The sequence below is a fragment of the Cenococcum geophilum genome (genome assembly GCF_001692895.1).
Source record: "Cenococcum geophilum 1.58 unplaced genomic scaffold K441scaffold_17, whole genome shotgun sequence".
Classification (NCBI taxonomy): Eukaryota; Fungi; Ascomycota; class Dothideomycetes; order Gloniales; family Gloniaceae; genus Cenococcum; species Cenococcum geophilum.
The window spans coordinates 417,637-433,602 of record NW_027137575.1 but is presented as its reverse complement, the minus strand read 5'-3'; the positions used below and the strand labels follow the sequence as shown (position 1 = coordinate 433,602).

Sequence of the window (15,966 nt, the reverse complement as noted above, 5' to 3'; positions counted from 1 at the left end):
GACCTACCGTCACTGGCAGCGAGTACCTATAGAGACCCTCCGGTGCCAGCGCAGATTACCTATATATAAGGGGGAGGTGATTAAAACCCCGAAACTATTGAATATACTACAATAGAGCTATATATACTCTCTGTGCGAGCATACCTATAAAACGCATGTCGGCTACACCCTTCTCTTCACTAGCTCCTAAAAGCACACTACTATATAATAGTTGCTTCAACCTCTATAGCCCCCGGCCTACCAGATATATATAAGGAGGAAATTAATATCTTCTCTAATAAGCTAGTAAGCATACTACCGTAGAACTCTGAGTACGACTATACAATTGACTTAGAAGAAGGCAAGACGCCACTATAAATGCCCCTCTATAACCTCTTATAGAAAGAGTTATAGATCTTATAAAAGTACCTAGACAGTGCTTTTAAAAAGGGCTGAATTAGGCCCAGCAAGTCGCCTACTAGAGCGCCTATCCTCTTTATACCGAAAGCAGACGGTATAATACGGCTATACGTTAACTATAGACGCCTAAATAAGATTACAATTAAAAATCGGTACCCCCTATCGCTGGTCGGCGAGCTTTTTAATAGGCTTAGCTATGTGAAGATATTTATAAAGCTGGATCTTTATAATGCGTACCATAGGATTTATATTAAAAAGGGAGATGAATAGAAGACCACATTTAAGATACGTTACGGTCACTTTAAGTACCTAGTAATGCCCTTTAGTCTTACTAACGCCCCTATAACTTTCTAGAGCTATATTTATAAAGCTCTAGGAACCCTAGTAGATACCATCTATATAGTTTACCTAAATAATATTCTTATCTACTTAAATAATAAGGACAAGCACGTTAAGCATATTAAGTAGGTACTGCAATAGCTCTGCACTTGGGGCCTATACGCCAAACTATTAAAATATATCTTTTATACTAAGAACGTTAAGTTCCTAGGCTTTATTATTACCCCTAGGGGTATTATAATAGACCCTAACCGCGTAAAAGCTATTAAGGAATAGCCTAAGCCTAAGTCCTATAGAGATATCTAGGTCTTCCTTAGCTTTGCTAACTTCTATAGGCAATTTATTTGGAACTACTTAGATACCGCATACCCCCTATACGCATATCTTGTATAGGCACATCGCGACCTAACGTTAAATAGGAAGAAGAAGAAGAAGCATAAGTTAAAAGGGCCTACTAAATAGTATTAACCCTGGTCCTGGCCTGATAATACATAGTAAGCGTTCCGTAAGCTACGCGCTACGTTTATATAGGCTCCTCTACTTCGCCACTTTAACCCTAATCTACCCCTAATAGTAATTACTAACGCTTCCGACTATACCTATGGCGGTATACTTTTATAGCCTTTAGGGCAGGGAGATTAACTCTACTGGCACCTAATTACTTATTATAGTCAGAAGCTTACTAGTCTAGAAGTATGGTATAATACATATAATAAAGAACTACTCGCTATAGTGCAATGTTTTAAGATATAGCGCTATTACCTTAAACACGCCGCGTATATAATGCGCATACTCTGCGATTATAATAATCTTAGGTACTTTATAACTACTAAGAGCTTATCTGCTCGCTAGGCCCAGTACGCTAAGGAACTAGCTAAGTTTAATTTTAAGATTAAATATAAGCCAGGTAAGATAAATCCTATTAACGCACTATTCTAGCGCCCGGATTATATTAAAGGCTTTAAAGATAGTAGTAAGAGGATAATCCTTAATACTATGCTGCCTATATTATAGTAAAAGTTATAGGTTATAGGCCTTGTGGGCGGCCCTAGTGCTACTACACTAAACTAGTAAGTAGCATGCGTGCAGTATATGAGCGACCCTTGCGAACTTGGCGCCGGCGGACTAGAGCGTCCTACTATTCTCTTTAAGACCACCTTAACCGGCCTAATGGCGCTTAACCCTAGGGAAGACCCCTTAGCCTAGGCTATGGTCCCCTGTAACGACCCGGTGAGTTACCTATATATTATACGTTACTTCGCTAGCACTAACTTTACGTAAAGTCTTATGCTATAGCAAGAGGTAGTAATAGCTGCCTTAGCTAAAACGGCGTTTATAGAATACCCCCCCAAGTCACTAGTTAATTTTATTCGTGGAGTATAAAAAAGGGACGCCTTTATACACTCTATATATAATTAGTTAACCTAAAAATAAGTTCCCGCCGGTAATAAGGACTATACCCTTAATAATTAAGGACTCCTAAGGTAAAATAATAAGGTCTAGGTGCTAAATTACATACCACTGCAATAGGAGATCCTTAAGTAAAATCATAATAATCCTATAGGCGGCTACTATAGTTTTAACCGTACCTTTAAGGTAATTGCGCGAAAGTATGCTTAGAACGGCCTTACTTAGGACCTCCGCAAATACCTAGATAATTATAATGCCTGCTAACACTCTAAATCGCGCCGCTATAAACCCTATAGTAAGCTATAGCCTCTTTAGGCCCCCACCTAAGCCTAGTGGCATTATTTACTTAACTTTATTATAGATCTCCTAGAGTCCAAGACTCCTAATAGCGTAGAGTATAACTCCGTCCTTGTCCTTATAGACCATTTTATAAAGCTAGTGCGCTACTATTTAGTACATAAGACAATTAATACTACGCAACTCGCAGAACTCTTATTTAGAGTCTTTATATAAATAGGGCCTCTAGATAATATCGTCTCTAATAGGGGTAGTGTATTTACAAGCGAGTACTAGAGCACTATATGCTACTATCTCCGCGTTTAACGTAAACTCAGCACTATATTTTACCCGCAGATAGATAGTTAGACGGAGCGTTAGAACCAGGAGCTTAAGGTATACCTACATATATTTATAAACTGGGAATAGTCTAATTAGGCCTCCCTACTTAAAGAAGCAGCCTTTGCCTATAACTTTAAGGTCTATGCTATAACAAAGCGTTCCCCTATTAAGCTCGCCTATAGCTAGCTATTAAACGTCCTAGACGGAGTCCCGGATAGCGTCTAAAATGCCTAGTAAAATAGGGAGGGGTCCGAGTTAATAAATATCTAACTCGCAGAGACGTATCTATAACGCCTACGCCTTATATATAAGGCAGCGGCGGCGTCGATAATACACGCCTAAAAGCTTTAAGTAAAATACTACAATCGTTACCATCTGGCTAAGTATTTCGCCGTCAGTAAACGAGTCCTACTCTCCTCCAAGAACATCTGCATAAAACGCCCTTATAAAAAGCTTAACCATAAGTTTATAGGACCGTTTTAGATCCTAGAGCGCGTAGGACAGTAAGTATATAAGCTAGAGCTCCTACTTGCTATGGTACGGCTCTACCTAGTCTTCTATATCTCCCTACTAGAGCCTTATAGGTTACGCCCTAGGTTTTAACCCCTGGTAGTAAAAGAGCTTAAGGAAGGCAGCTAGGAAGTAGAAGTAATCGTCACCTACTAGGATCGTACTAGACAACCGTAGTACCTCATTAAATAGCTAGGATGGCTAAATAAGTATAATAAATAGAAATACGAGACAGAACTTAAAAATTATTAACAATTACTAAATAAGTACCGTAAGCGGGATACCCTAGCCTTATAGCTGAAGCGCAGGCGAAAAGTAAGCGCCGCTATTAAAACACAACCTGCATTAAAGCGGAGTAGAGGATATTCTAAGGGATTAAAGAACAAGTAACGATTGCTATAAGAACTGCAGTCTTAATTTAGAAAGCACCCTTCCTAGACCTAGTCCGTCACTCTATGCTAGCTAAGCAGATTATTTATATATTAGAGAATAGGCCCGTTTATAACCGGGGTCTATTTAACCAGGGTTTACGACCTACTAGTGACCTGCTAGTGGTAACCTATACCAACAACTTACACTATTCTATATATATACTACGCAGACAACGTATAAGGCTAAAAATATGGGTTAGCGGCGGGTTTAATAGGCATATAGCCTTACTGTCTTAATCTGGCTATATGTAAATAACCTATAACCTACCCGCGAAGTATATACGGCGCTACGCTAGTATAGCGTAAGGCTAAAGCAGGGTTAGCGGCGGATTTAACAGGTATATAGCCTTACCGTCTATAAATCTGGCTGTATGCGAATAACCTATAACCAACCTATAAGGTACTAGCGACCTACCTATATAAGCGAGCTTTTAAAATATTTCTGGTTTACCAAATTCAGGCAACAGTATTAAGCTCTACTAGCTCTACCTATTAAATAGACTAATTAGGATTTTCTATACCGGGCATATAAAATCGCTATTAGCTTAGTTAAATACGGGGAGTCTTAGCAAGGCAAATCTGACCAATTAGATAACTTCGACCGCCAGTTAAAGTTCCTTAATATCTTCGCGCCGCGCACGTATACTACCTGTCTCTCTATACGCAAAATTAAGACGCTCTTTCCCCTTTAAATTTTTTCCTTACTAAGGTTTTTTATAGGGTTTTATTGAGGCTTAAGTATATAAAGGATTGGGGACGACCCTTTTTAAAGGGGGGGGCATTGTTAGGTAAAACTTAAGTAGATAGTTATATAGCCGCAAGGTATAGGCGACCCTAGGGCAACCTAGGGGTGACTTGCCCGTGAGGCACGTGCTCTGTACGTGCCTAGGGAAAGCCCTTCCTACCTCGCATACAGACTCCTCCTTTTCCCTTAAGGATTCGTTTCTATCTATACAATATACCCATTATTCTATTATTGGACTCCCTATCCACATCCTTACCTCACAATATCTTAATTAACTTTGTAGTTAACTTACCTAATAGTAATAGGTTTACGAATATTATAGTAGTTATTAATTATCTTATAAAAATATAATATATAATTCCTATAGACTTAATTAATATAATATTAGTAGCCGAATGTTTTATTAAGTATGTCTTTAAACTATATAGACTTCCTAATTTAATAATATCCGACTATAGAAGCTAGTTTATTTTAGGCTTCTAGCAAGCCCTATATAAATAATTAAGTATATAAATACGACTCTTAACTACATTTTATCTAGAGATAGATAGTTAAACTAAAATTGCGAACGCGATTATAGAATAATACCTATAAATATACTGCTCCTACCTATAAGATAACTAGGAAAAGTAGCTACTTTTAGCTAAGTTTACTATAAATAATATAAGAAATAAATTAATAGGCGTAACGCCGTTTTATATAACCTACGGATAAAACCCTTAATTTAGATTTAAACTATAACCCAAAATTAATATAATAGGACCTATAATTAAGAGAATTTAACTAATTAACGTATATAACTTTACTAATTAAATAAAGCAGTTAACGGAACTATTATAAAGTAAATTAGCGTATGCTTAAATAGTATAGGAATAGTATATAAATAAAGGACGAGCTTCTATATAGGACTTTAAGGAAGGTAATATAGTTTACCTAAATACATAAAACTTAAAGACTTAATAACCTTTAAAGAAACTAGACTGGAAGTTTATGAGCCCGTACTAAATTAAGAAGAAACTAAGCCTATACGCTTATAAGCTTAAACTGCTAATTAAAATAAAAATATATCTAATATTTTATATAAACTTACTATAACCCTGAAAAGGTAAACCTATAACTTATAAAGTGCCACTACTACCTCCTATAATTATTAATAACGGTAATAGTTCTTACTTTATTAACTTAATTAATAATATATAATAGAAAATACAGTCTAAATAATTTAAACTTCTTATTAAATAAAAAGAATATAAGATATAAACCTGTCGACCTGAATTAGGTTATCTTATTACCGACTTAGTAACCTCCTATTGACTTAGTCATTGACTTAATCATTGACTCGGTTATTGACTCGGTCACCTACCCCTTATTTCTATTGCCACCCCCTTACCCCCTTCTCGTTCTCATTTCCTATACCTTTCCTATATATATATAGAGGCTCTAGAGCCACCATTTAATGGACAAAGTCATTATTCTTTTCTTATAATTGGCGCACGGACTTCCAATTAATAGTTATAAGCCTGGGTTGCTTGCCGTATTGCCCCCATTTAACTATTTGATTTAATTAATTTATTTAATTGATATACCCCTTATTAAATGACTACTTATTACTAAATCTTTTAACCTTTTTGCAAGCACCTTTTAAAATAACTTCTTAACTACCTACCTAAGCTATTACTATAATGGTAATATTATTGAGCTAAGCTGATTGGGATGAATGGATTAACCTTATTAGGCTCTGAGCCTAAATAGGAGACGTATAGAAATACGTCGACCCCTTAACTAAACGGGATAAGTTGCCCCTATTGGTTGAACCAGTCTTTCCTAGGCCTTAAGACGTAAAGTTAGGAACGACCTCCTATGCAGCTCTTTCTGAGGACAAGAAGGACGAGCTTTAAATTCTCTATAAGAGGTATAAGATAGTAGAGAAGGAATATAAGAAGTAGAAGGTAGCTTTGACTTCTCTATAAAGCTATATTACTAGTATAGTAGCTAGATATCTAAACACCTATATACTAGGTATTGACTTGGTATACAACGTACTAGTGACTCTTAAGGAGAGGGTTACCCCTACTGATACTGCACGTTAGCTCTACCTATCTACTTAATACGCTAAGGTTAAAAAGGGCCTAAAGAATTAGAACTTCGAGGCCTAGTTATAGCAGTAGGAGAAGACATACAACGATTGTAAAAAGATTAAATTATTAGACGTAGACGGCGACTAAGTAATTAGAGACTTCCTGCTAGCGATAAAGCCAGTATTACTAAATTGGGCCTTAACGTGGAGGGTTAAATTTGATAAACACAACTGGGCTAAGGACTACGTAATATCTATATATCGACTGGTTAAAATATATCAAAACTATTAACAACTAAAGACTGCCCAGCAGAAGAATAGAGCTTAGCTTAGTGCTAATACAGTAAGCTTCTAGGGTAAGCCAATTAATAAGGCTCCTAAGGACGAAGCTCCTAAGGATAAGGCCCTAACTACCCCTTTTAGGACGGTACGGAAGAAAGATACCCCAACGTGCTATTACGGAGCTATTTACTGGTTCTAGGACTGTCCTTATATCAATAAGATAGTTTAATTAAAGGACTAGAAATTAGATAAAGCTATGGTTAAGAAGGTTAAGGAAAAGATTACTAATGCCCTAGAATGGTATAAGTAAACACTGGAGAAGGTTAGGAAGCAGTCTTTAGAAAAGGAAGCTCCATAGAGCCTAGACGAAAAGGAAGACGATAGTACCTTTTATGTATATTAAATAGGCGCCTATAAAGTAGGCACTAACTACAAGCTATATAATAGCGTAATCCTTAATAACGGAACCACTATATATGTCATTAACGATTAATTAAGGTTCGTTAACGAGCTCTAACTAAGTAATAACTTTGTATATGCTAGGACGGGTATAGATCTAGTTAAGGGTATAGGGACGGCGGTAATTACTATCCGGACGCTATTAGGTCCTAGAAAGATCTTCTTAGCTAACACAGCTTATATACTAGGTTTTTATATAAATTTAGCCTACCTAAGAAAGTTTAATGATAAGGATATATGGTGGGATAATAAAAAGAACCTACTGTATAAAAACGATTATAAGACGTTTGTATATTGCGAGCGCCATTATAACCCTAGAGTATAACGAGCTGTAATTAAAGACCCTAAGTAAGGCCTTATTTGTAATCTAATTGCGAAACCCCCTTCCTAATTAGGAAGTAGATAGCAGACTCTAGTATAAGAGACTAGGCTATATAGAACCCGACGTGATTAAGCATTTACCCTAGAAAGTAGGTAGTGTGAGACCTGCGCTATTAGCAAGGCTTACGAGATTGTATTAAGAAGACCACCTACTAGTAAGGCAACTAGACCCTTTTACCGAGTGCATATCGACTTGTTTTAAGAGATCGTGGCGTATAACGGTTATATCTAGACGATATATTTCTATAATAAATTTCTACATTTAAATAAGGTTAAGACCTTCGCCTATAAGTTGTTAACGACGCAAGCAATTATACGATATTTAAATAGGGTAGAACGTTAATATAACCTAAAGATCGCAATAATTTAAATCGATGGCGAAACGTCTTTAGGTAGTAAGTATAACACCTAAAGGACCTAAAAAGGAATATTATTAGAGCAGTCGGCCCTATATATAAAGTCTTAGAACAGTTCTACTAAACGTTCTAGGGGGGTAATTATTATTAAGTCTTAATGTATGCAGATTAAAGCTCGATTACTAGAAGAGCTCTAGCCAGAAATTACTAAGGCTGTAGCGTATCTAATTAATCGGACACCAAGCGCCTAGCTTAGCTAAATGACACCTTTTAAGAAGCTTTAGTTAGCACTAGGGCTCTCGCCATTAAAGCTAAATATAGCTTACCTACGAATATACGGCTGTAGAGCTTACCCGCTTAAATATAAAATCCTATATATATAAAAGCTTAAGCTAAGGGCTTATATTGGATACCTAGTGGGGTACTAGTTAATGAATATCTTTAGGGTCTATATACCTAGTAAAAAGAGGGTAATTTAAATAAGAGACGTGACGTTTAATAAGCAATTGCTTTATAACAACAGTTAGCTAAATTTTACAAATCTGCTCTAGAAACGCGCGGATTAAATTTTAAAGATAATTAATGTGTTAAATATTAATAGGATGCTTTAGGAAGAGCTTAACGAGACGTTAGATAAAACGTTAGATAAGAAGGACGAGGTGGATATTAGTGGAAGTTAATAGGTGGATGCTGATGAAAATTAAGATTAAGCGATATATTAGGACGATGACGTAATTAGCCTATAAGCCTCTAAGGACGACTCTATACTAGGCCTCCTTACCCTAGCTAAGACGCTAGAACCTTAATTAGATACTACTAATATAGAGCCGTTAAGTGCCTTAATTAAGCGAAAACCCTAATTTAAACTCATTTCTAGAGAATAAGCCCGCCTAAGATAGGAGATTTGTGGCAATATGGGTAATATTAATATTATAACAAGTAGAAGAACTAAGAAGCCCTTAACGCGTTAAGAAGCTTACCTTATAGATATTAAGTAATTAGATACCCTTCCTGCCTTCTATAAAGCTTTTACTACTAGAATTAAATATTACTAGAAGCGATTATACCGCGATAAGCTTCTATTACCACCTTACAGCTAGAAGGAGCTTTAAGCTCACCTATATAAAGATGGCTTTGCGGAAGCCGCTAATAAGGAATTTAGTAATCTTAAGTAGTGAGGGATATTTAAGACCGTTATACGGATAGTATCGCTTAACATTTTACCTATTACCTGGGTGTTTACTTATAAGTTTAATACTAATGGATATCTAGTTAAATTTAAAGCCCGTCTTTATATATAAGGTAACTTATAATGACTTAGCAAAAAGGATATACATGCAGTAACCCTTACAGCAAAAATATTTAGGGCTATAATGGCGATCGTCGCTGTATGCAATCTAGAGACTTAGCAGTATAATATAGTTAACGCCTTTGCTAATAGCCTTATTAATAAGACGGTCTATATTAAGTTTTTAGATAGCTTTTAATAGAAGGGCAGGTATCTGCTCCTCTAAAGAGCCTTATACAGCCTTAAACAATCACTATTACTTTAGCTTAATAAGTTCTTAACTACCCTAACGACCCTAGGTCTAACGGTAGTTAATAGAAAATTGTGCCTATTTTATAACGACTGGCTAATCGTATTCTTCTATATTAATGATATTATGGTAGCCTACTATATAGAAGACCTACTAAAGCTTTAACTCTTTAAGGAAGAGCTAATAAAGAAGTACGAGATTAAGAACCTAGGAGAACTAACCTAGTTCTTAGGAATTAAAATCCTCCGCGATTAACCTTAACGGAAGCTTTAGCTTTATTAAGATTCCTATATTAATAAGATTGCTAGCACCTTCTATTTAAAAGATTATCGTCTAATATATACGCCAATAAGTATAAATAATCTCTTGCCTAATTTAGAGCAGGCCTCTAAGTAGCAGGTCTATATATATTAGAGGAAGGTTAGCTTACTACTTTACGCTACCTACATTACACGACCTAACGTCGCTTAAGCCTCGAGTAAGCTTATAGAATTCCTTCGCAATCCGTCGCCCCTATACAAAGCCGTAGTTAATTAAGTAATTATATACCTCTATTAAACGAGAACCCTAGCGATTAAATACTTAAACAGGAATATTGGAAGTTAGATTGTCGTCTATATAAGCGACGCTGTATTTAGCAATAATCCTATTAGTTAGAAGAGCACTAAAGGCTTTATATTTTTACTATTTGGGGGAGTAATTAACTGGCGCTCTACTAAGCAGAAGATAGTTATAACATTAAGTACTAAAGCTAAGCTTAAGGCTCTATTAAATGCAGCTACCAAATTAATTTGGTGGCAGCGCTTTTTTTAAGCTATGCGACTTTATACGAATAAGGAGTATATAATTGGCTGTAACAACATATAGATAATTTAACTGCTTACTAAGAACGGACCTTAGTTAAATATAAAGCTTCGTTACATAGATATTTACCAGCATTGGCTTCGCTAAGAAGTTTAAAAGGGCTTAATTGTAATTAAGTGGGTCCCTACTACTAATATGACAGCTAACAGTCTTATAAAGGCCCTGCTAAGGCAGAAGCACGAAAGCTTTATTTGACAACTAAATCTGATTAATATTAAGACCCTATTATAGTCAGATTTAACTATACTGTTTGACCTATTTGCACGATTTCCTTATTAAATTCTTGCTTTTAGATGGTTTCTATTTAGTTTAACACCATGGATATTTCCTATTTAGGTATATCCAGCTAATCACCTACTAGTTAATCAGCTGGGGGGGTGTGTCGACCTGAATCAGGTTATCTTATCACCGACTCAGCAACCTCCCATTGACTCAGTCATTAACTCAATCATTGACTCGGTCACCTACCCCTTGTTTCCATTGCCACCCCCTTACCCCCTTCTCGTTCTCATTTCCTATACCTTTCCTATATATATATAGAGGCTCTAAAGCCACCATTCAATGGACAGAGTCATCATTCTTTTCTTACAATCGGTGTACGGACTTCCGATTGACAAAACCAAGGAACCTTATAAGTAAATTAAGTCTAATATACCTTCCCTAGTAAAAGAATTCTATAAGGACTATCCTTTACAGCCTACTTTAGCTAGATAAATATAATATAAAAGTAAATAATTGCCATTTAATATAAATATATAAAACATAATAGCAGAAAGCTTAAAATTAAAAAGAACTTAAAATATATTATAACATTTATAATATAATTACGTAATATATAAGATATTAAGGAACTTTAACCGCCGGTTAAAGTTATCTAATTAGTTAGATTTACCTTACTAAGACCTACTATAAAGATATTAGTTCTACTTACTACCTTAACTAAGCTGGTGGTAATTTTTTATCCCGGGGATAGAAAATCCTAATTGGCCTATTTAATAATAAAATTGGTAAAACCCTATACCGCTACCTAATATAAAAACACGATATATAATAAGTTATAAGTCTTAACTAAAATTAAATTATTTAGACCTTTAGCTAAAAGGGGGAGTACTATAATTAGACTAGCCTAGTTACAGTAGAAATATCTTAGTAAAATACTTAATAGATAAATTCTAACGCTTTAACCAAATTCTACTAAATTAATTAAATTTTACTAAAGTCTATTAAAGACCGCGTGTATATATGCGCACGCATTAACCACTAAGCCCCTAACTATTTAATTATATAATTCTCTTATTATTCCTTTCTCTTCTTTACGCAACGTCTTGTTCTTAGCGAGAGCTATATACCCTTAGACTTAGATAGAATTTATATCATTCCTTTAACTCTTCCCTAAAGTCTCTCCACGCCCTTACACTCTTCTTTATAGTAAATCTTAAAATATAATTAAAGTTAATCTATTAGGCAACTTCCTCTACTAGTTATATTTACGTTATTAACTTCTTATTTACTTATATATTTAGCCTATTAATAAGTCTACTATAGTATTTCCTACAAGGCTTTGTTATAAAAGGCATTAGGCAGTATAATACTACTAGCTTATTAATTCTTTAGAGTATTAGTAGAAACCGGTAAATGTTCTAAAGCAGCACTTTTAACGTAGCCTTTAGAATAATAATCGGTTAGTGGGGAAGCGCATCCAGTCAATTCCTTCGTAGGCATCGGGATCGAATTGGCTCTGCGTGTCGGCGTTGGCGTGCATACTGATCTGACGCCCACTAGAGCTCGGTAGGTGCTGTCGGGTCGGTACGAGCGGTGGATAATCGAGAATTGACGGGCTGAGCCTAATCTAAGGTCTTATCTAGGGTGGTAAAGGCCATGATGTTAATTTTGAGGGATGGTGTTGAGGAAGAGAGTGCGCACGTAAAACCTTCATTAAAGCGCCAAGGATGGCTGCTTGGGAGCCATCAACGACTTTTAGAATTGGGAGCTGAATTAGCTTAAAACAAAGCTCTTGGTGCAACCTGACGTTTTCTCTTTATCTCTGCACGCGATAGTACGAATCGCGTTCCGCCGACCACGTCACCCACAGCCTCGCACGTAGCAGGCCGGTTGAGGCTTTCCACGAGACCTTGGCTGACACCGATCAACTATCTCACCGCAGTGAGAGCAGCTCTTTTGGCTGGAATTCCAGCTATTCTCCTGCGTGTGGACTCTGCACTATATAGTATTGAGGTCCGCCACGAAGCTTCCATGGCTGCCAGATACTCTGGCTACTTGTCCAAGGACAACTGGTATGGCGATCCTCTATCGACTAGAGGTACCCGAGAGACGTTGATAAGATCTATCGCTATCCAAGTAACCGCTACGGTGGCCTTTGGACACCTCATGAGTTTGAGGAATTTGACAAGAAAGAGATCTGTAATACTTCTGCTGTATGCGACTGGATCCATCTTGTTTCCAACGCTCGCTATCGCACAACTCCTTCGACACGTTGGATTCGCCGCGACTGTAGCTTTCTCCCAGAGGGCAGTTAACAAGAATTGGCGATACTACGTCTGTATCTGCTTAGGTGTCCATGGCACAGCTGCTCAGGATGGCAATAGGACCGAGGCAATTTCACAATACCCTCCTTCGCGTCTGCGCTCGTCGCGATCTCGCTATAATATTTTGTGGTGCGGGAGGATTCTCGTCCTCCTCGTGCTCTTGGTTCAGTTCTGCGGCACAATGGTATTGTGGCTGCGTAGAGCGTATATTTATCAGGGCTATTATCGTCTCTGGGCTCTTGACAACCGCAACCTAGAAGTCGTAATTGGAGGTACTCTCGTGGTTTTCATCAGTGCTGGCATACTCACTATCAATACGAATTGGGAAATCCTGGATGATCAGTCATCATCCACATCACTGGCCTCATCTACGCAAATTCAAAGAAGCCATCAGGTCAGCAATTCATACGCAGCCTCTGCGACTCCTGCGGCTGGCCTAGAGCCTCTGATAGTCGTTGAGAGCGAAACACTTGCCATTGACCCTCCAACACAACTTCTACCGTTAAGTTTCTCGATTTCGCGACGACAGACACCAGACTCACGATTCGCTAACCCTCTTTTCTTTCGTCGAATGGTGTTTTATCTGGCTTCTCAGTCGAAATCACTAAGCTCGCAACTTTGGGCAGCATATTCGGCATTCCGAATCTTCAATGCTTCCTTATCACAATGGCTACATCGCTTCTATCCGTCCAACCTGCAGTGGGATATAGAACTCGCCTATCTTCTTCACATGACCTTTTACATGTTCATCGCTATGGGAGGCAATACTACCTCAAATCTAGGATACGGCTGGCAGAATCTGCGGTCATTGAAAGCTCTTTTTGCTTATTCAGTCGCCTCAAGGTATCACCACTCGACCAAGGTCTATTGGGCTGATACCAAGGAGGCGGACGTGGTTTTGGCCTTCTATTTTCTTCCCTGCTTCATGCTTGCTCTGCACGCTGGTATGTGGGTGTTGGTGCAGTCCCCACTGAGTCGATATATTCCCAAATGGTGCAAGGTATTCTGCGCGGAATTAGACTTCTGGTTCCGCAGCGGCCGGACGCTTTTGTCCATCCTACTCAGCTCAATCATGCTTTTCACTGTGTATTTCCAGATTCAAGTGATTCGGGCCAACATCGAAGGGCTGAGATTATTCGAAATATGGGCGGCTCGGAATCCACAGTATGTTTTGCAACCTACTACAATGGAAACGTATCGTCTTTGGACGGACCCATGGACAAATTATATGTACATCATTTGAGGTATAACCAACAGTAGGTATTGAAGAATTAACAAAACAATTCATTGATAACAACCGACGTTTGTGATCTACCACCGTCCCACCTCCGGCCCTGATTTCCATCATCCTTAACATGTGCTTGGCCATCTATTGTCCTCGTTAGATAACATGGCAGGGCAGGAAGCCGCAGAGCTGTTTGAGAAGGTGCTGGAGGCAAGCCAGAGGACGCTGTGGAGGCTAGCGGATGATCGCCGCTGACAAATTTATATGGGAACACGATTTTGCAGCCGAGGAGGCCCGTGCGCTCAGCGATATATACGTATGTATGTATGTATATATATTCTATTATGGCCATGCACCATCTAGGGTATGGGCCGTTACAGAGCGCTAACTAAATACTTCCTGCCATTAACATGCTTGCTCCAGTTCAGAAGCCAACTATAAGAACTATATATCTATTACCTAACACTATACTTAACCAAAGAAAAAATAAAGGAAAGTAATGTGTTACTATTAAAGAAAGTTAGAGTTTAGAGGCGAGCCCAAGTAAGTAGTTTTCGACGCCTCGTGTCCGTAGGGCTATTCCAGCGTTATACGCTTCTTAATTGGCGACGCACCAGTAGAGGCACGTATAGAGGAGGCTCACGGTATATTCGATTAGATAATTAAAGGAGGAATTCTTAGGAGTCTTCGCTTATTAACGTCAGCTTTTATACTCTCTATATCTTATACGCTTAGGTATAGATATCCGGTCTCCTTTATAAATTTAATTATAGCTTTAACTACGCTAATATCTGGCTTCTAGCGCTCAATTAGGCCGTTAATACTCCTGCCTCCTTCTTATCTGCGTAAGTAGCCTCCTAATATATATAATAGATCCCCAAATCGATCTCTATATTGCTTTTTTAGTTTAATCCTCTACTACGCCCACCTCCTATAAGAGAAGAAGAAGTGCTATATTAATTCTATAAGCCCGCAGTTATATAACGCCGTCTCTAATACATTAATTTTATGGAGATATTCCTTTAGAAATAACTTACCGGTCCGTAGCTACGCAAGGATAGCAGCTTCTAGGCTAATTAGCTACTAGTATAATCCTACAGCCTTTCTAAGGTAGAGTGCTGCGTTAATCTTCCTTATAAACTTACCCGTATTAGATCTTCCCAATAGAAGCAGTCCTATTATTATCTTAGCTCTTTTTAAGGCTTACGTTATAAGGTACTATAGAAGGCCGTCTTTCTATAGTGGCTCTTCGCTCTCTAGTCTTATCGCTACTTTAGCAAGCTTATTAGCCTTCTCATTTCCTATAAATCCCAAATGGCCTAGAATCCAGTATAGCGTAATATTGTTCAGCTAGAGCTTCTTTAAGATCTCTACAACTATTTCCTAGTAGGCTCCAGCCCTCTAGCTCTGTACTAACAGCAACACTAATTGCAAGTCGGAGAATATTCTTATACTAGAAGCAGGTATTAGAAAACCTGTTTAGTTAATAGCCATACACATAGGGTTCTACGGCCAGTTAGCTACCTTACTAATTACTAGAAGCTCTGTTAGGTGGGCGTCGGCCTACTCAAAACCCGCCACCGTTTTTAAAAGTGTTACTTTAGATGGCGTAGCATACACGCTAACTCCTGCCCTATTATTACGCACCAATATATTAACGTATATGTCAACCTGCCCTAGTTTATAGTCTTTAATAATAGCTTAAGCATACTCTTCGTCCTTGCATATTACTACGTTCGGCTTAGCCACCTATAGCAGGCATATATACGGTTTAACCTCTAGCACC

The 15,966-nt window shown here is 37.8% G+C and overlaps 1 protein-coding gene across 1 annotated transcript; it reads left to right on the top strand.

Annotated features, from left to right (window-relative positions):
* Positions 1-12,164: 12,164 nt before the first annotated feature.
* K441DRAFT_77118 (uncharacterized protein) lies at positions 12,165-14,481 on the top strand. Its single transcript, XM_067654443.1, has one exon. It carries the CDS (start codon positions 12,663-12,665, stop codon positions 14,196-14,198), a length of 1,536 nt encoding a protein of 511 aa, XP_067504747.1. The 5' UTR covers positions 12,165-12,662; the 3' UTR covers positions 14,199-14,481.
* The last annotated feature ends 1,485 nt before the right edge of the window (positions 14,482-15,966 follow it).

Coding starts and splice junctions, on each gene's coding strand:
- K441DRAFT_77118 (XM_067654443.1), top strand. CDS start 12,663: ATGGCTGCCAGATACTCTGGCTACTTGTCCAAGGACAACTGGTATGGC.